This window comes from Hypanus sabinus, chromosome 14 (assembly GCF_030144855.1).
Source record: "Hypanus sabinus isolate sHypSab1 chromosome 14, sHypSab1.hap1, whole genome shotgun sequence".
NCBI lineage: Eukaryota > Metazoa > Chordata > Chondrichthyes > Myliobatiformes > Dasyatidae > Hypanus > Hypanus sabinus.
The window spans coordinates 41,485,672-41,509,985 of NC_082719.1; the positions used below are offsets into that span (position 1 = coordinate 41,485,672).

General features: G+C 40.0%; 1 protein-coding gene across 5 annotated transcripts in view; it reads right to left on the minus strand.

Annotated features, from left to right (window-relative positions):
• Positions 1-2,327: 2,327 nt before the first annotated feature.
• arap2 (ArfGAP with RhoGAP domain, ankyrin repeat and PH domain 2) overlaps positions 2,328-24,314 on the minus strand; it is a 416,402-nt gene continuing 394,415 nt past the window's right edge. For 4 of the 5 annotated variants that reach the window (XM_059989011.1, XM_059989013.1, XM_059989014.1 and 1 more), the window contains 2 exons: positions 17,930-18,061; positions 2,328-3,830 (listed from right to left, as the gene is read on the minus strand). In XM_059989011.1, coding sequence (XP_059844994.1) covers positions 3,504-3,830; positions 17,930-18,061 — 459 coding nt within the window. In that variant the 3' untranslated portion in view covers positions 2,328-3,503. The remainder of the gene's footprint in view (positions 3,831-17,929; positions 18,062-24,314) is intronic. The other variant, XM_059989015.1, reaches the window with a different exon arrangement.

Below are 24,314 nucleotides of genomic sequence, written 5' to 3' on the forward strand. Positions count from 1 at the left end.
AGTGTCACTGTTAGTATAGCACTTCCTTCATAGCATACAGGAACACCAAAACAGAATGGCAACCTGTGGAAAAATTGCACTTGGAGAAAGCATGGAAGTTTTGAAAGAGGTAAGTATTAGCTCCAGATCCCTTCTGCCTTAATAATTTAATGAACAATGAAAAAAAACCTGCCATTATTTGGAGATGAGCAGTGAGTTCCTTGATCGATGAACTACTAATAACAACAGTCTTAAAGATTAAACAAGTCATTCACTTCATTGCTGATGGAAACATTATGCAAAGCATGTAATGGCTGCTGTTTTTATTCACATAAAAACATCCTGTAGCTTGCTGCTCGTTAAAGGCTTTGAGGTAATATATATAAAGCAATTAGTTTCCATAAATATAGATGTGCTTACTGAATGTGGTGTTACCATACAAGTAATGATTTCTTTAAATCTGTAGAGACCTTAGTTTATTCACAAAACAAACTGTAGTACCTCCGGAATGCAAATGTATTTCAGTGTGAAAATTAAGGTGTTTGGAAATCTACTCACTCTATTTCAGAAATGTGCATGCATGTCGTGTGTGAACTCTGCAACGTGAAGCATATACTCAATACCTGTAAAGTTTTTTTCCACTGAATCCTTGAACACAAAAAGAGTAGTTCAAAGACTGAGAAGACATTTAAGAACTAAGCTTAAGCACAAAACAAAAATAAAAAATGTTCAAGAACTTAAGAACAATCTTACTATGACCTTACAATGAGACATGGGGAGATCATTTAGCCTATTTGGTCATGCCAACTCCTTCGTGGAGCAATTCCAACAGTCATTTCCCTCTCCAAATTTACCAGGCAGCTCCATCTTTTATTGGTTTCTCAAACACAATTCCAATGATGCCCTTTTATATTATTTACTGCTTACCTACATTGGGGAAGTTTACAGTAATCAAGTAACAACCAGTATATCTTCACGATGACAGAGCATTTTGCAAAAAAAGTTATGGGTAATAGTTGCAAATTCCATTAGCCAAGGTCAGTGTCTGTGGCAGTAGTGCTAACTCTTCACCACCCTGCTGCTCAACTGAACTTTATCACTATTGCTGAATCTAATTAAAATTATCACAATGGTAATGTAATGGCTTGGATGGGGAAAATATGGAGGAGACACGAAAGATAAATAGTTCTGTTTTGAAGTTAAGGGAATGGCAGCAAGTTGAGAGAGATTAGTATGTGCCATTTACTGAAATCAACACAGGTGGAAAATTACATTAAGAATCTCCTAGAACCATGACAGGATGACTGGATTACATTATGGTGAAAGAATCTCAGACTGTTCTTGTGAACTTACACTCTCTTGGTATCATGAAGCAAATGCAATCGTGCTTCAATGTTTGATGATGTGCAACATCTGGGTAAGTCTTTAACCAATCCTTTCACCATGGATCCCAGAGATGAACAATGCCTCTTCCTACCTTGTATTTGTCATTCGCCTTAAATATCTTCTCACTGTTTCCAGCCCAACACCATAAGTCTTTAATATGTGGAGAAGTCACAAGGCAAGCCTCTCACCAATCTTTAAATTTACCAGCACTGCATCCACTTGTCATGAATGGCAGCACCAAACAACTTCCTTATCAGTGCACTTTGTGTTCCTTATCAAAGATCTTGCAGTCTGTCTTGGTAGCTTTCATCTGTTGCACCATTGGAATCAGGCTTAATATCACTGGCATATGTTGTGAAATAGGTTGCTTTGCAGCTGCAGTACATTGCAATACATAAGAATGTTATAAATTACAAGATATATACTAAATAGGTTCTGGATAAGGTAGGCCCTGTAGGTACCAACCCTCCAATGCTGGGTCTCTGAGACAACATTCATAGTTAGTTAATGGGCTGCCGGCAACGGTGATGGAGGTGGATAAGATAGGGTCTTTTAAGAGGCTTTTAGATAGGTACATGGAGCTTAGTAAAATAGAAGGCTATAGGTAAGCCTAGTAATTTCTGAGGTAGGGACTTCGGCACAACTTTGTGGGCCGAAGGGCCTGTATTGTGTTGTAGGTTTTCTATCTTCTATGTTTGTACCAGCCTGTTGATCATCCACAGGGGCTGCTCATGCTTCAGAGATTATATAGATAAACCAACTGATTCAAATTCTTTATGATGCTTTTTTGAATTGCTATTATTGAAGCATATAAATAACATTTCCGTAAGTAATCCATTTACTGTTAAAAACTACAAAAACATCTGCAAACGTGGCCTATATTGATCAGCAGGTCACAGGAATTTCACACTTACGTTTGCTTATTTCATCAAGCCTAGGAAATAATTTGATGCAAATTATCAGACTGCAGCAAAAATGTGCATGAATTTACTTTAATAGTTTATCAAACAAAACTTAATTGCTATCAGAACAAAAACCATACTTTTCACGGAATTCACATAAAATTAAAAGACCATCAAAGTGACCACTCAAGCATGCTTTCAGTTTGCCATTTTAGGTGCTAAAAGGAGACAGCATGATAAATAAAATATGCAGAAAGATGGCAAACACTGAATGATCAACGTCAAAGATCAGAACAATCTGGTGCTGTGCGTTTAATGGCACTTGAAAAAAAAAAGGAGTTTCTAATCAAGATAATGAACACGATGAACTGGAGAAATGTAGAGCAAATTCAAGTCATTTTGGCCTGTGAATCCCAGTAATTTAATCATTCAGCTGTATCCAATACCTTTCCACTTCAATGAACTATACTGTTTTGAACACATCATAGGTATCGGCAGTTCAAAATCAATAAATGTATCACAGGTATTTTCATTTGAGTATTTCTAGGTCATAAATGATAATTGTTCCGTTTCCAATGCTGTGAAGTTATCCAAATTTCAGGCTGAGACAACATCAGCACTTTTTTTTGGAAGAAAATCACTCTGAGGTGAATCATCACTTGTTTTATTTGAGATATATACAGTATCCTCTACAAGTGAAAAAGCAGTGCTAATACTACAGTAGATATATTGAACCAGAACATGACACAGAACAACGGAGTAGATGAGATGTGGTGAACTCTCTTGCTCAGATGATTGACAAGAAACATCACAGTCCATTACCAACATGATAATATACACCAAGTAAATTAATCTTTGTTCACAGATTGTGCCCAAATAACCTTACTAACTGTGCTTTTATGTACTGAATGTTAGCTTCAGAAATAGCAACAATGGAGTGGTAAGTACCTTTTTAGTAAACACATAAGGAATCAATTGATATTAATGCAATTAAAGCAACATTTGAGAGTGGTGCAGTTAAAAGACCTCAAGTATTTTGAGTACTTCGACCGATTCAGTGTAGCTTTTAATGTGACACAGTTGGAGTTTGGTCCAACCTCTTTTAATAATGTAAGAAGTCTAATAAAAAGAGTCACCTCATTCTGAAGGTCTTAAATTGGCAATTCTCCATTTAATATCCATATGAAGTCTTCATATTAAAAGGTCTTTCCATCCATATTTTAAAAGATGACGCACTTATTCATTTTTTAATGGAGGGTTACTCTTCAGAAAGACGGTGGTCAGCTCTTGCATTAGTTTTGAATGAAGCTTTGTATCAGCTCCAAAGTACATTTTATTAGTTGCTGCTTCTGCTTGAGCAGGACACTGCGTTCCCTGGCGGAGTCTTAACTTTGAGCCACTTTGTGCTACAGTAGCTTGGCCTGGTCGTAAAGTGCGTTTACTTGGCTCTTGTCCATTGGCAGGCAAAGCCCCTGAGTGGTGTAGGCAGGCAGCCAAGTGATGTGATTTCCCATGTGTATCCTCACGAACTCTCTGATGAAGCAAGTCATTCACATTCAACTTCTGCAACAGAAATTAATTATTTAATGGAAGGAATTCAATATTCCAGTAGAATGCAATCTCTTTAACATTTTGTCAAAAAATGGATGGTGCAGCACCTCAAATACTTCCATAAGTCACTTACATGCAGCAGAGAGAAGTGGTTTTCAGGCAAAACACTGTTACAGGAGCAAAGAACAATCATGCATGAGAAAGCAGTCAGAGGACTGAACTAGTGCTGGTCCTTTTTAAGGCTACCTATTTAGTCACACTCACCCTCTCCTTGGCAAAGCTTCTGCAATATCTTTCTCTTTTGCATATATATCCATTATGTCTCACTTTCAGAAAATGCATATGAAATCAAAAACCCTTGCTGTGACTAAAGGCAGCTTAAAACTCTGGTTTCTGGTTACTAACCCCTTTCCATTGAAAATAGATTATTTTCATTTATTTTATTAAAAATTGATTATTTTGAACCACTCAACTAAAGTACTTCTTAACTATCTCTGCTCCAAGAAAACCAAACCCATTTTTATCATCATCTCTGCACACATGAAGTCCCTCATCCCCAGTATTGTCCTGCTGAACGCTATTAATACACCCTCTGAACCTTTAACATTGTTCATTATTTTGGTAAGAACTGAAGCAAATACTCCAGTCGAGTAGCTAATGAAGGTTGAGTATATCCTCCTAACTTCATATTGTATTGTTCTATTATATCTCTTTGGCTGACCTGTGGCCTTGGATCAGCTGGACAGTACTAATCCATATATCAGTTTATTGACTATAGCTCAGCGTTTAACATAACCATTCCAACAGTTCTGATCAAAAAGCTCCAAAAGTTAGGCCTCCGTAACTCCCTCTGCAACCAGATCCTTGACTTCCTCACTAGAAGACCACAGTCTGTGCAGATTGGAAATAACATCTCCCCCTTGCTGATAATCAACACCGGTGCATCTCAGGGATGTGTGCTTAGCCCACTGCTCTACTCCCTCTACACCCATGACTGTGTGGCTAGGCACAGCTCAAATGCCAGTTATAAGTTTGCTGACGACAGAACAATTGCTGGCAGAATTTCCAGTGGTGACGAGAAGGCATTCAGGGTCAGCCAGTTGAGTGGTGTCACGGCAACAACCTAGCACTGCACATCAGAAGAAATGATGAGACAAATGCACACACACCAGTCCTCAGAGGGATCAATGGTGGAAAGGGTGAGCAATTCTGAATTTCAACATCTCTGAGGAACTATCCTGGGCCCAGCATTTTGATGCAGTTACAAAGAGGGCATGAAAGCGGCTCTATTTCACTTGGAATTTGAGGAGATTTGGTATGTCATTAAAGATACCAGCAAATTTCTACAGATGTACCATGGAGAGCATTCTAACTGGCTACATCTCCTTCTGGTAGTGGGGGGGGGGGAGGTGGGCACTGCACAGGATTCAGATAAAGTTGTGAACTCAGTCAGCTCCATCATGGGCATTAGCTTCCCCAGCATCCAGGACATCTTCAAGGAGCAATGTCTCAAAAAGACAGCACCCATCATAAAGGGCATCCAACACCCAGGTCATGCCCTCGTTTTATTTCTACTGCCAGGGAGGAGGTACAGGAGCCTGAAGGCACACATTCAATGATTCAGAAATAGCTTCTTCCCCTCTGCCATCAGAACACTGAACCTATGAACACTATCTCACTACTTTCGTTCCCTTTTTGCACTATGTATTTAATTTAAATATTTAATATATACATATATACCTACTGGTAATTTACAGTTTTTTTATTATTATGTATTGCAATGTACTGCTGCTGCATAGCAACAAATTTCACAATATATGCTGGTGATATTAACTTGATTCTGATCTGGCTGTAAGCAACTTTTACCCTCATAACCCATCGTTCTCCTGCTATGCAAAATCTAACTGTGTCTTAAATATACTTAATGAGGTAGCGTCTATTGCTTCTCTGGGCAGAGAATTCCACAAATTCACTACCCTCTGGAAAAAGCAGTTTCTCCTCATCTCCGTCCTAAATCTATAACCCTGAATCTTGAGGCTATGTCTCCTAGTCCTCATCTCACTTACCAATGGAAACAACTTTCCTGCTTCTATCTTATCTATTTCCTTATTAATTTTACATGTTTTTATAATATCCCCTCTCATTCATCTAGATTCCAGCAAGAATAGTCACAGGCGACTCAATCTCTCTTCACAGGCTAACACTCATCTCCCGAATCTACCTGGTGAACCTCCTCTGCACCACATCTTAAGGAGTCACTGATCCGTCAGGCTGGACTCCTGGATTCCATGTAATTCAAATGCTGATAAGTGAATCATTTAAATCTGTGGAACTGTAGTTATTTGCAAATAATATAGGCTCTATTAAGAAAGTACCACAAGAACCTCCCTTGTTTATGATTACATGCAAAGGACCACCAGTCAATAATTTCATACTGAGGGCAGTTTTCAATGAGCATAAGATACATTTAATGAACCCTTTGGGGTCTCATTAGTGGGATTTATAATCCTGCACAATTCTCTGTGACAAATGAGATCAAAAACATCTTTACTCTGTGATTTGGTGTACTTGCCATAGCTGGTTAAATATAGAATGTAAAATTTTCCTCCCATTGTTTAGACATTTTATCTGCCTGTAATTCCAGTGACTTCAGCATCTACATTTGGTCCATTATTACCTTTTACAACAGAGTCACACAATTCATTGTTTCTCAATGCTTATCTTGATTGAGAGAGATCATGCCCATGATTTGCTATTCCATTTCAAGCACAGCCTTGAAATTTGTTAGTTTTAACAGTAGAACTTCTACCTCAGAACCTTTCTCTTTCACTCTTAGGAATGTTAGGAAAAAGTAGGAAATTCAAACTAACGAGGGCATTTTTCCAAATAAAAGCTTACAGTGTCGGGGAGTATTCTAACACTGGTTTTATTCAGGTACTGCTACATAAATTGTTAAATAAACTAAGTCACAATGGAAAACTTGATTGTATACTGTTAACACAGATCAAATCCTTTCAATGATACATTGAAGTAGTACAACAACAGAGACTGCAAAATAAAGTGTTACAGTACAGAAGAAGTGCAGAGTCGTTAGACAATAGGTACCAAGTCATAACTAGGTAGATTGTGAGGTCAACAATCTATTGCATCATACTAAAGGAATAATTCAATAGACAATAGACAGTAGGTGCAGGAGTAGGCCATTCGGCCCTTCTAGCCAGCACCGCCATTCACTGTGATCATGGCTGATCATACACAATCAGTACCCCGTTCCTGCCCTCTCCCCATATCCCTTGATCCCGATATCTATAAGAGCCCTATCTAACTCTCTCTTGAATGCATCTAGAGACTTGGCCTCCATGCCTTCTGGGGCAGAGCATTCCACATATCCACCACTCTCTGGGTGAAAAAGTTTTTCTGCATCTCTGTTCTAAATGGCCTACCCCTTATTCTTAAACTGTGGCCTCTAGTTCTGGACTCACCCATCAGCTGGAACTTCCTGCCTCCAGCATGTCCAATCCCTTAATAATTTTATATGTTTCAATCAGATCCCCTCTCATCCTTCTAAATTCCAGTTTATACAAGCCCAGTCGCTCCAATCTTTCAATATATGACAGTCCCGCCATTCTGGGAATTAACCTTGTGAACCTACGCTGCACTTCCTCATTAGTAAGAATGTCCTTCCTCAAATTTGGAGACCAAAACTGCACACAATACTCCAGGTGGGATCTCACCCGGGCCCTGTACAGCTGCAGAAGGACCTCTTTACTCCTATACTCAATTCCTCTTGTTATAAAGGCCAGCATGCCATTAGCTTTCTTCACTGCCTGCTGTACATGCATGCTTGCTTTCATTGACTGATGTACAATACAATTATAAGATGTCAATAATCTTATAATAGTGGGATAGAAGGTATCTTTGAGCATGGTGACATGTACTTTCAGGCTTTTATACCTTCTGCCCAATGGGAGAGAGGAGAAAAGAGTGTCTACGGTGGACGGGAACTTTGATCATGGTGGCTGCTTCACTGAAGCAGCGCGAGATGTAGACAGAATGCACAGAGCTGAGGCTGGTTTCCATGGTGTGCTGAGGTGTTTCCACAACTCTGCGTTGTCTGGTGGTTGTGTGCAGAGAAGTTACCATCCTAATCCGTGATGCATGAGGGAATGGGGACATGCTAAATTTCTTTAGGAAGTACAGGTACAAATGAGCTTTGTTGGCTGAGACGTCTACATGTTTGGACCAGATTGGACAACATGGCTCAACTGGTGTTGCAACAACAGAGACAACTGTTGGTCAACAAATACACTAAATCTGCCAATGTCTAATAACTGCCACACTATGTTATGAGGTTTCCTTATGAGGAAAGTTGGAAAAGATAGGGTCTCGGCAATCTGGACATGACAGAACTGTTGGAATTCTCTGTACCAAAATACTCTGGATGTTGAGTGATCAAATTGAAAACACAGGTTTTTAGACTAGAAGGAACAAAGGGAGTACTGCGCAGATGCAACAGGAACATTCTTGCACAGGAGTTTGAAAAAGAAGCAAGTTTTTTAATGGGAGCTGTTGATTGTGCCACTGCGCAGATGTAATGTATCTGTGCAGGTCTGACAAACAACTTGAAAAAGCAGCAAGTTTTTCAATGGGAGTTGTTGATTGGAGTACTGCGCAGGTGTAACAGGTGTGTTCCCCGCAGGTCTGACAAAGATTTTTGACAGGAAACCCAGTATCTATAAAAGAGAGGTACACCCTGTCTTCATTATATGCAACTTCAGACAATGCGGATTCACATTTAAGTGTCGAACCTATTTCTACCAACTTCTCCTTATATGCATCCAAAACTCACAGTTACGCAAGGATAGCTTGATTCTGCTTATGTGTTCCAATGCCGAAGGAGACTGTAAGGTGTCGCCTCTCTTAGCTTACCATTCACTAAACCCCCGTGCTCTAAAGGGTTTGAGTACACTACACCCTAGTATGTCAACTTTCTATGATTTATTACATTGAATATTACCTTAAATTGATTAAATATTAAACAAATGTTGTCTTGTGGTACTGCTTTGGTGTCGTATTGGTTTGAAAATGTGAATAAATTACAGATAAAACATATTTAGGAAGCCCTCCAGAATGCATCCCTATTTTCTCTATTTAAATAATTATTCACATTATGCATTTTCCATGCTATTCGTCAATTGCGAGGAATGTATCTCCCACATATAACGAGGATAGGGTGTATCACCTAGCGGAGTAGTCATCCTGGGAGTGGTTGTTGTTGGGAGTAGTCTGAGGCAGAGTAGAAAAGCTTCGGCTCCATAGGGCTTCAACATAAAGGGCAGAGGCAGAGTAAATAGGAGAGGTTATTCTTAATTTCTTATTTAAATCTAGAGAGGATAGTGTTTATGTCCACACAGCCAGTATTCTGTTCTGGGTGTCAGATGTGGGATTTCCAGGAGACTTCCAGCCTCCCCGATGGCCACATCTGCACCAGGTGCATCGAGATGCAGCTCCTTAGAGACTGTGTTAGGGAACAGGAGCCGCATTCGATGACCTTTGGCTTATTCAAGAAAATGAAGTGTCTTTCGAGAAAGACAAGCTGTACCATGTTTCGTAAACACAAAGTACGCTGCAGATGCTGGGGTCAAAGCAACAAATACAACAAGCTGGAGGAACTCAGCAGGTTGGGCAGCATCCGTGGAAAATGTCCTGATGAAGGGTCTCAGCCCGAAACATTGACTGCTCGTTTCCACAGATGCTGCCCAACCTGTTGAGTTCCTCCAGCGTGTTGTACGTGTTGCTGTAACATGTTTGACTGTAGATTTTTGTGTGTGACTATATTTTACTGATGTCTTAATGTGCTACATGTGTATGACTGTTGGTACTGTGTTTTGCACCCTGGCGCTGGAGCAGTGCTGTGTGCATTCATATAGCATGTTCGATCTACACTCATCAATTTGGCCCCATGTTACGCTTAACTCATCCCTCTGACTGCAATTTTGCTCCAGCATCTGCCTGCCCTTCCTCACAGTCTCTTTACACACTGCAACCAGTTGAATACCAACTGCCTCATCCTCAACCCTATCACTCTGCTTCCCCTCACTGTGCCAAATATGTTTAAACCCCAACTGAGCCTGCTCGCAAGGATATTAGTCCTCCTTGAGTTCAGGCGTAACCGTTTTTTTTTTCCACATGTCACACCCCAGAAAAGATCCAAGTGATCCAGAAACCTGAAACCCTGCCCTCTGCACCAATTCAGCCATGCATTCATCTCCAAATCGCCCTCTTCCTACCCTCTTTGTCACGTGGCAAAGACAACAATAAAGAGATTACACCTTGGAGGTCTTGTTTTTTCTACTGAACTCCTGATACTCTCTCTTCAAGACCTGAACCCTTGTCGTGCCTATGCCATTGGTACCAATATGTACCATGACTTCTGGCTGTTCACTCTCCTCTTTAGAATGCTGTATACCCCATCTGAGATATCCCTGACCCTGGCACCAAGGAAGCAACATACCATCCAGGTGTCTCTTTCATGTCCACAAAACCTGCTGTCTGCTCCTTCAACATTTCTGCAGTCCTCTTCTCTCCCTCTTCCCATCTGAGCTGCAGAGTCAGACTCAGTGGCAGGGATCCAGTCATTATGGCTTCCGCCTGGTAAAGAATACCCTGCACCACCTGCCTATTCTCCTGATGGTCACCCAGCTACCTGCCTCCTGCATCTTAGTGGTGCCCTCTTCAAACCAGGAGGACAAGCTAATGAGAGTGAAGGCAGCTCATCTCCGAAGATTAATTCTTTTGCTGACACAATTCCTCATCATGTGAGGAAGGCAAGAGGGAAAGTGGGATAATGTGGGTGACTTTGAAGGAAATCCTGGTTGTCAGGGAAGCTCTTATCCTCTTCTCAAGGAAAAAAAAATGTTATCCAGAAAAGGAGTGAGAAAAAGCATATAATATTGTGAAGTAATTTCAGGGAAGTATATTTAATAACCTGCGCTGTTGATTGCACTAAACAGACAGTCCCATTAAGTATTGCCTATTACACCACAAATGATCTACCTTTCCCAAGTGTAATAGCACTGGTGCAAACTGATGTAGCTTCAGGCTTTAAATTTCATTATCAGAACACGGGTAAAGCCTGTCAACTGGTACTTCACACAAAATGCTGGACGAAATCAGCATATCAGGCAGCATCTATGGAAATGAATAAACAGTCAACGTTTCAGGCATGATCATTCTTCAGGATTGGAAAGGAAGTGGGGAACAAACCAGAATAAAAATGTGGGGGGTGGAGGGGGGGAAGGAGTATAGTCAGAAGCTGATAGTTGAAGCCATGTGGGAGGGAAAGATAAACAGCTGGAAAGGAAGGAATCTGATAGGAAAGGGAAGTGGACCATGGGAGAAAGGGAAGAAGGAAGGAACCAAGGGCAGGTAATAGGCAGATGAAAAGAGGTAAGAGGCCAGAGTGGGAATAGAAGAAGAGGGGAGGGGGAAGCTTTCTTTTTACTGGAAGGAGAAATCAATGTTTATGCCATCAAGTTGGAGACTACCCAGACAGAATAGGAGGCTTTGCTCCTTCACCCCGAGGGTGGCCTCATCTTGGCACAAGAGGCAGCCACACACCGAACAGGTTGTAACAGGAATGGAAAATCGGAATTAAAATGGTCAGCTGCAGGAAATTCTGCTTTTAGCAGATGGAGCAAAGGTGCTCGACGAAGCGGTCCCCCAATTTATGATGGGTTTCACCAGTGCAGAAGAGGCTACAACAGGAGAACTGAATACAATAGACGACCTGCTAAGATTCACAAGTGAAGCACTGCCTCACCTGGAAGGACAGTTTGGGCGCTGAATGGAGGTGAGGGAGGTAAATGCACAGGTAAATGCACTTCTTACGCTTGCAGGGGTAAGTGCCAGCAGAGAGATTATTGGGGAGGGACCGATGGACAAAGGAATCATGGAGGGAATGATTGTGGAGAATGCTGGGGAGGTAAAAATGCTTTTAGTGGTAGGAATCCTTTGGAGATAGCAGAAGTTCTACAGTGATGTATTGGATGCAGAGGCTCATGTGGTGGTAGGTTAGGACAAGAGGATCTCTATCCCTGTTAAGGTGGTGGGAAGATGGTGTGAGTGTGGATGTCTGGGAAATAGAGGCAAATCCAGATAGAGAGCAGCATCAATGGTGGAGGTAAGGAAACATTGCTCTTTGAAGGAGGAGGACATCTCTGATGTCCTGGAAATGAAAGCCTTTTGAAGAAGGAGGATTTGTACTTGTTCATTTCCAACATGGCAGGTGCATATTGATGAGACAATCTCTATGCTTCAGGACAGTTTAGAATAGGCTAGTGGGAGGTGTTCAAGGAGAACGACACAGACCTTGAGAAATGTGCCTTATCAGTCACTGATGACATCTATAAATTTGTAGACTCCATTGGTACTTTAAGAATGGTCATCTCATGACCCTACTAGAAGCCCTGGCTGAATGCAGAGATGTGCTCCTACAAAAAGTCTGGAACACTGCCTTCAAATCTGGAGACAGAACATTACTCGGTGTAGCCAGACAAGTTCTCTTCTTCGACATCAAAAGGGCAAAGACCATCTACACATAAAACATGCACAAAACACCTGTCTGATAACAATTCCCAGTTTATTAACCTGGGCATCAAAGGCATTACTGATCATGCAAGGAAAAACGGTGTCGAATGTATCAGTGACTACCCCCTCCCTGATGCTCTAAACAACTTGTATTCTTGCTTCAAGGCATGCAACAATGCCAGCCATGAAAGCTACCCCTCTTTCAGGTGAGCAGCTGCAGACATGAGAAGGGCTCTGCAGAGAATAAATCCCCATAAAGCTTCCAGGCCAGAGAACATCTCAGGCCAAGTACTCAGGGGGTGAGCACACCAGCTCACAGACATCTTCATGGACATTTTCAACACTTTACTCATCCAGACTTCTGTCCCCACGTGCTTCAAATCAGCCATCATCATTCCTGTACCAAAGAACTCTACACCATCAGAACTAAACGACTATCGCCCATGGCAATGACACCAATCATCATGAAGTGCTTTGAATGGCTGGTAATGACACATCAGAAACTCCATTCCTGTCGCACTGGACACTCATCAATATGCTCACACTCAGAACTGCTCTATGACAGATGCCAAAGTATCTGTCATGCACCAGGCTCTGACACACCTAGAAAATAAGGACACTTACATCAGAATGCTGTGTCTGGATTTCAGTTTGGCACTAGCCACTACTGTGCCACAGACCTTGGTGAACAAACTCCTACTCCTCAGACTAAATACACCACTGGGCAACTGGATGTTGGACATTCTTAACCAAGAGACCTCAGGTAGTCAGGATGCGCAATCACTCCTCCCTGCCCATCCCCCTCAACTTGGGTGCCCCCCCCCCCCCCCCCAGGACTGTGTGCTGAGCCCACTGCTGTACATTCTGCTCACACACGACAGAGGTGGGGCTCATACCATCAATGATGAGATGGCCTACACAGAGGAGGTGGAAGAGTTCGAGGCCTCGTGCCAGGCAAATCTCTTCCTCAGTGACAACAAGATAAAGGAGATGGTTATTGGCTTCAGATGAACTTGCACAACTCACACACCTCTTTACATTAGCAACACATCAGTTTCAAACTCCTGAGAGTGCACATCTCACACAACCTCTCAAGATCCCAGAACAGACCCTACACAATCAAGAAAGCTCTCCAACACCTCTACTTTCTGTGGAGGCTGAAGAGAGCTGGACTATGCACTCCCGATCTTCTAGAGATGTGCAGTATCCTAGCATGATGCATCACTGCATGGTACAGAAAGTCTACTGCAGCAGATAGGAAGGCTGTACAATGGGTAGTCAAAACTGCCCAACTCATCACTAGCACAAGCCTACATGCTATCAAGGACATACCACAGAAAGGTAGGTGATCATGGGCTTTCCATCACCACCATTGTTCTTGGCAAATTTTTCTACAGAAGTGGTTTGCCATTGCCTTCTTCCAGGCAATGTCTTTACGTGATGGCTGACCACGACCATTATCAATACTCTTCAGATCTGCCTGGCGTAAGTGGTCACATAAACGGGACTTGTGATGTGCACCAGTTGTTCATATGACCATCCAGCTCATATGTTCATATGACCTCCCATGGCTTCATGTGACTCTAATTGGGGTCTCAGCAGGTGCCACACCTTGTCCAAGGGAGACCTGCAGGCCACTGGAGAGACAGAGTGCCCTGCGCTGTCTTTGGAAGAGACATATCGTCAGCCAACAGCACATAGCGAATGCACAATTCGGAAAGATGCCGAGAAAAGGCAAGGAATATCATGAAGGATCCTAGGCACCCTGCTCATGAACTGTTCAGGTCCACACCCACCTGGGAGGAGGCTATGTAACATTCATGCCATGACCACCAGACTCAAAAATGGTTAACTTCCCTAAGCAGTAAGGCTGATCAACACCTCCATCCATTAACCCACACCACCACTTTAGCATTTCCTGTCAGAAGTACCTTATGTGCAGAAAGACCTATGCCTAGTGTTACTTTCTGGACATGCAATCAATGTAAGTAAGCTATCTTATACATTTATATTTATCGTGTTATAAATTATTGTGTTCTTTATCTTATTGTATATTTTTATGCTGCATCAGATCCAGAGTAATAATTATTTTGTTCTCCTTTAAATCTGTGTGTTGGAAATGACATTAAACAATCTTGATACTACCAAAGATAATGTGTGTGCCATTCTTGCCTGCTGTATTTGATATTTACAAGACAATTCAGTTCTCAGGAAAATAATGCGGCAGAGACTCATTTATTTTATTGATTCAGGTGATCAAACTATGGGCAATCTTTGCAACAACAAACAAAATAAGCAGAAGAGAAAATAATGATTCACTGCTAATTGTCTATAAACAATGAAATTTGTCAAGATAGTTTTGAGTAAATGACATCTTATAGCTAAGCAACACATCTTTAGCACGAAAGCTAAAGATTATAAAGTACTGTATTTCAATACTACTCTCATAACAATCTGTTTTTGCACACAAGTTATTGCTCTCCTTTCATGAAAATACTCTGAGCAAGATTTATATCAAGTAAATTAATAGTGTTAATTTTTATTAAAATTATTAAAATTAATAAAATTAAAATATTAAATCATGTATAATTTTTGCGATTTTAATCCCTAAGTAAATAAAAGAGTCATTAACTAATTTACGAGGTAAATTTCCATAAATTGGAACCTGTCTATTTAAAGGAAACAATTCACTCTTATTAAGATTTAATTTATACCCGGAAAAATTACTAAATTGAGCCAACAATGATATAACTGCAGGAATGGATTTCTCAGGATCAGAAATAAATAATAATAAATCATCTGCATATAATGATATCTTATGTATATTCGTCCCATGATTAATGCCAAAAATGTTCTGTTATTCTCTGATAGCAATTGCCAAGGGTTCTAAAGCAATATCAAATAATAATGGACTAAGAGGACAGCCTTGTCTAGTACCCCGAAATAAATGAAAAAAGGGAGATCTTTGATTGTTAGTAAGCACCAAGGCTACTGGAGTATGATATATCAGCTTAATCCAGGAAATGAATGTTGGACTAAAATTAAACTTCTCAAGCACAGTAAATAAGTATGGCCATTCAACTCTATCAAATGCTTTCTCTGCATCTAATGAAATGACACGTTCTGAAGTGCTATGTAAACAATATTCAATAATCTCCTAACATTGAAAAAATAGCGATTTTTAATAAAACCAGTTTGATCTTCCGAGATAATTTGAGGTAATACCTTCTCCAGCCTGGATGTAAAACTATAAGGACTTATTTAAGGTTAATTTTTTACCCCTAATCGATCAGATTAAATGTTTGTTTACTAAATGGTCACCAGTATCTTTATCTCTGATAGGTCGGATTAATGCTATTAAGATGGTTATTTTACCCAAGTTTTTATATATATTTCAAGCGGTCCCAGTTTTTATTCCGAAATCTTTTTTTGCTGATGTTGATTCAAACATTTCCTCATATATATGGCAGAATAAAAATCCCAGATTAGGTAAAAACATATTTACATAAGGCAAGGAAGGAAGGTGGATTGGCATTGCCTAATTTTAGATTTTATTATTGGGCAATTAATATCCGATATTTGATATGTTGGTTAAAGGATTGGGATTTATCTTTTAGCCCTCACTGGGTGAACCTGGAAATTAAATCTGTACAAGGATTTTCATTGGGTTCTATTTTAGGGTCTTCCCTTTGCTCTTTCTAAATTGTAGAAACGAATTGACAATCCGATAGTTAAATGTACTTTACATATATGGTTTCAATTTCGGAAATTTTTTGGGTTGACTCAGTTTGTTTTAAATATTCCTATTGTCCAATTGCTTTTTTTATCCCTCTATTATAGACCAAGCTTATTCGGTTTGGAAGACTAAAGGATTACTACGATTTTCTGATTTATTTTTGGATAATTGTTTTATGTCTTTTGAACAATTATCTAATAAATATAATTTGCCTAGATTTCATTTTTTTTAGATATTTACAGATTAGGAATTTCTTAAATACTGTACTTCCTACCTTTCCAAATCTTGTGTCTTCAGGTATTTTGGAGAACTTGTTTGAACTAAGTCCTTCTCAGAAAGGGCTAATATCAAAACTCTACAATATAATTATGAAGATATGTTCAAAGCCCTTCTATAAGATTAAAAATGATTGGGAAAGTGAACTTAACCTTACTATCCCTATTGAGAATTGGGATAACATTCTTCAATTAGTTAATTCATCATCTATATGTGCTAAACATTCATTAATACAGTTTAAGGTTGTGCATAGGGCTCATATGTCCAAGGATAAATTGGCTCATTTTTATTCCTATATAAATCCTATTTGTGACAGATGTCATTCTGAGATAGCGTCTTTAACTCATATGTTCTGATCTTGTCTGCTTTTGAAAAACTATTGGAAAGACATTTTTGGTATTATTTCCATGATATTGAACATTGATTTACAACCTCATCCTATTACTGCAATTTTTGGTTTACCAATGATAGAGTCAATTCATTTATCCTCTTCTGCTTGTCGAATGATTGCATTTCTTACATTAATGGCTAGAAGATCTATTTTGTTGAATTGGAAAGGAATTAATCCTCCTACCGTATTTTACCGTATTTCATTGTTTTTCTCAAACTATGTTATGTCTAAATTTAGAAAAAATTAGGAGTGTTGTATTTGATACTTCTATTAAATTTGAAAAGATATGGAGACCATTTATTCAATATTTTCATATGATGTAATGTGACCCTGTTCCAAGCCTATTTGTTTTTCCAGTTTTGATTTTACATATGTTGAGAGGATTGTTGACGACACTGATGATTTTTTATTTTTGTTAGATATTATAAACAGCCCTTTTTTCCATTTTTTCTTTTACCCTTTTTTCTTTTTTTTCCTTATTAGTTATTAGATTGTTAGATTAGTTTTTCTTGCATAATTTTTTTTCTTTTTCTCTTTTCTGTTTTTTTTAAAATATATATTATGATATACCTAGGTTTGCCTTGTTTATATGTTACTTGTATCGTCCGTGATTTGGGAAGACTCATTTATATTGTAACTATTGCTTAAGTATTCTTTCATGTTCAGTTGAAATGTGTATGTTTTTAATCCCATTATCTATGTATCAATCTTATTATGTTGATATTTATAATAATAATAAAAAGATAGAAAAAAAGAAAGAAATTATGTATAATTTTTGAGATCATTCAGCTAATGATCAATGCAGACGAGAGAATATTTAAAACATCATTAGACCATAAGTAAATCACAAAGGTTTCAAATTGTACAAATAATCATTAAGGAACTACTCAATGTTTCAGTATATGAAGCACGACAAGCAATAAAACTTATTTAAGATGTGATGTCTTTTAATGGCATCCTTATCCAAGATTCAGACAAGTTCATGAATCTTAACAGAGAGTATGACTTTGCAAACAGTGGGAACGCGTGATGACCTGGATTGGATCAATTGACTTTGAATTAACATGACTAATCGATATGAATTGTGAGAAGGGGAACTTATTAAAGCAAACAACTTACTTGTATTAGTTCCATTTTCCTTCTATTGGTTGACTCTTGGATTGGAGTTGTACCCATAGCCCCTGGCTTTGCAGACATCATCACTGATGAATTGTGCAACTTTCCATCTGGAGGCCAAAGATCACCCTCATGCTGCAAAACAAAAATGGTGACAGATGTAAAGACAATTATTCACATTCTCAACCAAGTTCAGGTAGAATTACAAAGTCATTAGCTGTCATTTCCATCTCCAAATCAGAACATGTGAACAGTAAGTTGCATTTATAGAATGGTTTTATTAAAAACATAATCAGAATTTTAATGACAGAAGCATTATTGAGCTCAACATTGAGTAACAATTGGACAGATCACCAAAAACGTGCTCAAAGAGAGCTAGATGGAGGCAAAGTGATTTAGAATTCCAGGGGTTCTGGTTTTAGGAGGTGAAGGCAAGGCTAACAACAACACAGCTTTTATTTTTAGTAAGGCTGGTAATACAGAAAGAATGAAATCACAGGGTTGCAGAGTTGGGGATTATGGTGTGGGAATGGATAAGAATGAGTATGGATGGTTTGGGGAGCTGGGGTGAATTTGAAAATAACTAGCACTGTGTTGTTTTGTCACAGGAGAGGTTCTGTGTGCCAATGAAGACCCACTAAGCCCATCATTTGAAGAACCTGATGGCTGTCATCTTCAGCCTGAAAATCCCTCCACCATGTTGGAAGGACATAAGAAATACATCAAAGCAAACTGCATCCCTGTGGGGGAAAAAAAGTCCCTCGCATAGAGCTACTTATCTAGAAGGACCCACAACCGCACAATTTCTGTTACTCCAGCCTTAGTCCCCAGTCGGATTACACTACAAATATTCTGCCCTCCTCCACCCCACACAGGAGTCTAACTCCTAAAGTTAAGATGATGAACAGGATTCCCACAGTCTATTATTTTGTCTATTCATGTTTTGGCAGTGAGGAGTAGGAGGGAAGCCACACACAAAGAAGGGGGTGGGACTTCATTGCACCCTGCTAGGCTCAATACCATTCTCCTCATGACCGTAAATGCACAAATCTGACAGGCAAAGGCTATATAGAATCTGTCAGGTATTCTGACAAACAATGTTTCATTGTGACTATGACATCCTATTAATGGCTCTCTCATCAACTCCTCTGCTCTGACTTCACAAACTTATTTTCTGTGGAGCCTAATTGCCCAACCTTTATTGTGCTATCTTTGCAGAAATATCAGGAGAGTCCTCTGCTCTCTTGCTCCATAGAACATAGGAGGACAAACTAGATCGAAGGGGTGAAGAGAGGGATAATGATGGCAATGACCAAAGTGCTTTAAGAGGTTGGAGATGAAACATATCAACTCCTGCCTGAGGAACAACTTGGTTATGCAACAGCTGGAACATCTGTACAGTGAAGATGCATACATTAGGATGCTCTTCATTAACTACAGCTCTGCAAGCAATACAAAATTATGAGGGGTATAGATAGGGCAAATACAAGCCAGCTTTTTCCACAGAGGTTGGGTGGGACTAAATCAAAGGTCATGGGTTAAAGGTGAAAGATGAGAAGATTAAGGGCAACATGAGAGGAAAGTTCTTCACTCAAGAGTGTCGTGACAGTGTGGGATGAACTGCTTGCATAAGTGGTGCATGCGAGCACAATTTCAAAGTTTAAGAGAAGTTTGGATAGGTACATGGATAGTAGGGGTATAGAAGGCTATGATCCAGCTGTAGCTCGGTGCGAGTAGGTAGTTTAAATGGTCTTGGCATGGACTAGATGGGCTGAAGGGCCTATTTCTGTACTGTACTTCTCTATCATCCCCTCAAATCTAATCAATAAGTTCCACGACCTAGGCCTCAATACCTCCTTGTTCAACTGGATCCTCGATTTCCTCACTTCAAAGTTCAATGTTCAAAGTAAAAGTTATTATCAGAGAATATACAAGCCACCACTTACAACCCCGAGATTCTTTTTTCTGCGGGCATACCTACCAAATCTATACAACAGTAAATGTAAACATCAGTAACTGTTAACTGTAAACGAACAGTGCAAATGCAGATATAAGTAAACAGCAATAAGTAATGAGCATGTAATAACAAAATTAACAAGAGTCATTAAATGAGTGAAGCTATTCCTTTTTGTTCAAGAGTATGATGGTTGAGGGGTAGTAACTGTTCGTGAACCTGGTGGTGCTAGTCCTGAGACACCTGTACTTCCACCTACTGGCAACAATGAGAAAAGACCATGTCCTGGGTGGAGAGGATTTTTGATGATGGATGCTGCTTTTCTACAGCGACATTTCATGTTGGTGTGCTCAATGGTTGGGAGGATTTCACCCATGATGTGCTGGGCCAAATCCACTACCTTTGGTAGAATTTTCCACTCAAAGGCATTAGGGTTCCCATACCAGGCTGTAATGCAGCCAGTCAGTACACATTCCACCACACATCTATAGAAATTTGCCCTGGTTTTTGATGACGTGCCAAACCTCTGCAGACTCCTGAGGAAGTAGAGGTGCTGTCATGCTTTCTTTGCAATTATACTTGCATGATTGGTCCAGGACAGGTCCTCCGAGACATTGGTACCCAGGGATTTAAAGTTACTGACACTCTCCACCTTTGATCTCTGATGATAACTGGCTCATAGACCTCTAGTTTCCCTCTCTAGTTTCCCTCTACAATCAGTTCCTTGGTCCCAGAAAGGATGCGTTGTCATTGGAGAGAGTCCAGAGGAGGTTCACGAAGGTGATTCTGGGAATGAAGGGGTTAACTTATGAGGAGCATTTGGCTGTTTTGAGCCTGTACTGACTGGAATTCAGAAGAATGCCATTACAGAGAAGGCATGGCAGTATCTCTACTTTCTTAGAAAATTACACAGATTCGGCTCATCATCTAAAAACGTGACACACTTCCGTAAATGCGTGATGGAAAGTATATTGATTGGTTGCATTGCAGCCTGATATGGGAACACCAATGGCCCTTGAACGGAAATGAATGGGAAAAAATGACAAAAAGCAGTGGATACAATTCAGTACATCGTGGGTAAAGCCATTTTTGAGCACATTTCTAAGCACTGCTGTTACAGTTTTGAAAGCAACATCCATCATCAAGGACCCCCACCATCTAGGCCATGCTCTTGTTTCACTGCTGCCATCAAGAAGGAGCAACAGGAGCTTCAAGTCCCACATCATCAGGTTCAGGAAAAGTTATTACCCCTCATCTATCAGGCTCTTAAAACAGAGAGGAGAACTTCACCCATCATAACACCGTGCAATCTATGGACTCACTTTTAATGACTCTATGACTTCTGTTCTTGATATTTATTGCATATTTTGTTACGTTTTTTTATTTTCTTTTTGTATTTGAGCAGTTTGTTGTCTTTTGCAGATTAGTTTTTGCCTGTCTCTGTCATATGCGGTTTTTCATTGATTCTATTGTGCTTCTTTCCAGCAACAATGAACGTCGCTAGAAAATGAATTTCAGGGTGGTGCGTGGTGATGTACACAGTATGCACTTTCATAATAAATTTGCCTGGAACATTTTTTTTGAACTTTGCTATTCCACAGCATCACCTCAGTGACTAGCACCAAGAGAGATCAGCGAATTAGGCCAGATAAGTACCAGAGATTGTGAGGGACATTTCAATAGAAGGTGCAGGTAACTAGGAGTACAGATCATTGGGCAAACCCACAAATCTGTTCTGGAGGACTGAGATGCAGACCAAGATTGGGACTAAGATGCACAATGTAATGCTTTCAGGCTTCCCTATTTGAATGCATTTGTCAAAGAGCAAGGAGACCAGGCCCACTTTTCTCCAAAGGGCGATGTGTATTGCATATTGGAAACCAACTATTTTCCACAAAGTCAGAGATAGAGCATGTTATCTTATTGCCATCTTACACAAATAGAGATGTCACCCACATGCAGGTATCTCAACAAGAGCAGTGACAGAGTATCTGGGATTTTATCTCTCTCCTGCTGGATCAGCGATATGCTCCTGCTCTGGCACTCAACTCCACACCCTCCATTATGAGCTCAGATTGCAAAGAGAAGTGACTCACATACCCTTTGAATCCATATACGTGTCCTTGTTGATCAATGGCAAGCTCTTGTTAAGTGAACCATGTTTCAGATTGCTGCCCCAGGCTAGGTAAAGGAGTGGTTGGGAAAGACTGGCTGTCGGAAATGCAGGAGTGTGCTGCCTGGGCAGCTGTGGGGAATCCCCACACAGTTAATTCTCCCTACAGCGTTGAACAGTGTCAATGCCTTCACCCTCCCCACTCTCCACCCATGTAAGATAACTGGACTGAGCTCCAGCTCTGGAGCTTGAAATAACAGTGAAGTGATCTGAGTGCCACAAACATTGGCACCCCAGATCTTAACCAGTTCCTTGAGAGGCTGCCTGTGTGGGCACTGTGCTATACTCCACATGCAGTGGGATTTGGTATTTCTGAAGATGGGCATGCCTTTGCCTTGACCCTAAGATCTCTGACACTTCCTAATTGTTGGCACCATAATGGCATTGGCATAGCATTCCATAGATGGAGTGTCACCCGCTCTTCTATTTCTAAGTTATGAAAGGCTGAAAAAAAAGTCTTTACTTGTTAGAGCACTCAGTGTACTCTGGAAGGCTGAATTCATTTGTGAAGCTGTTGGATATCTTGGTATCAACAGAGAATACTAAGCAACATGGTCAGCAACAAATCTGTGTGATGTGTTCTTAGTTCAAGTGAGATTACTTGACAACAGATGTCATGTGTAGCTTTGGGCACTAATTTATATTGGTATGGATGGGAATGGGTTTTGTGGGAGTAATGACATCATTTGTCACGGACAGGGAAAGATCAGGCACATTCATGTGCATTGCAAGTATAAGTGCCCAGGCTTATTTCACATGAAAGTAATCTGCAGCATGACTTACTTCAGGTAATACCAATTTTGAATCAACTAACATTTGAAAAACAAATTACACTTTCCAGCCCAGTGTACTTCAGCTTTCTGAAACAAGAGTTGAAAATTAATTAAAACCAGATTGGATCTCAGCCAATTTCTTTGGCTCCACTGCTGCATTCTGTTGATTAAGAGCATCTGTGGAAAACCTACTCCACCTATTTAATCAAAAAACATTGAATCCGAATGATCCACGTTTTAATCAAAATAAAGAATATTCTTAATTAATATTCTTAAAGAATATTATCTTCTTCTCTTATATTAGCAGCAGATCCACTTACACAATAAGACACTTAAATAACCATTAAAGTGCCCTGCAAGACAAGCAACCAGAGGCATGGATTAAAGATGTGGAGAAGAGCTCATATCCCATCATGGCAGATGGTAATATAAAATTCAATTCATTAAATAAATACATAATGAAACAATATCAATAAAGATGACCATGAAGCCACTGGACTGCTATAAATACCCATCTGGCCATAAATGTCCTTTTGAGAAGGCAACCCCACATCCATAGTCAGTAACCAGCGTGATTCCAGAGAAGCAATCCAGCTTTCTGAAATGCCTTGGCAAACTACAGTCATATCAAACTTCAATGAAAGAACAATAAAACCAGTTGAATGGCTGACGTTTTCCTAAACAGAAAATATGATGAAACTTCCCCAGTACAGTTGACCCTTTAATTTCATCCCCAGGAATATTTAGGTGATCTGTGCCCGAAGTGGATCAGCTGACCCATCAGATTATTACTTTCCCAGAGACAAGTTAGAACATTTGGGCTAATATCCAGAACCTTTCAATCCAGTCTCCGTCAAAAACTGAACTAATGGCAGGACAGACTCAATAGAAATAGTGCCACAATAGTGCACAGTCTAGGCCAGTATCCTCTGGATGTAATGAAATCTCTTAACATGACAAGAAACCACCTGTTGATAACCACCCTCTGCCCCCCCTCCAATTCCTGAATTAATGCCCTTCTATGTTAAACAGCACTTGAAAGAAGCACATAGGACAAGGGGTTTTGAGGTCCAGTGCCTGGAATGGCATAGACATTCCATTACTCACCACAATGGACAAGCCTGAATGATAGTTGCCACACTGGCTTGCAGCAGAAGAACCAAGTCCAGAGGGCAAAACAGAAAATACCTGGCTTTGTACCAATCTACACTCAAGTGGTCACTTATTAGGTACAGCTGTAAACATGCTCGCTATCGCAAATATCAGATCAGTCAATCATGTGGCTGCAACTTAATGTATAAAAGCATGCGGACATGGTCAAGAGATTCAGTTGTTATTGAGAACAACCATATGGTTGTTTGGTCAGACTGGATGGATCTCAGAAACTGCTGATCACCTGGGATTTTCATGCACAATTTACAGAGAACGTGCAAAAAACAAGAAGTATCCAGTGAGCACCAGGTCTGTGGGCAAAAATGCCCTGTTACT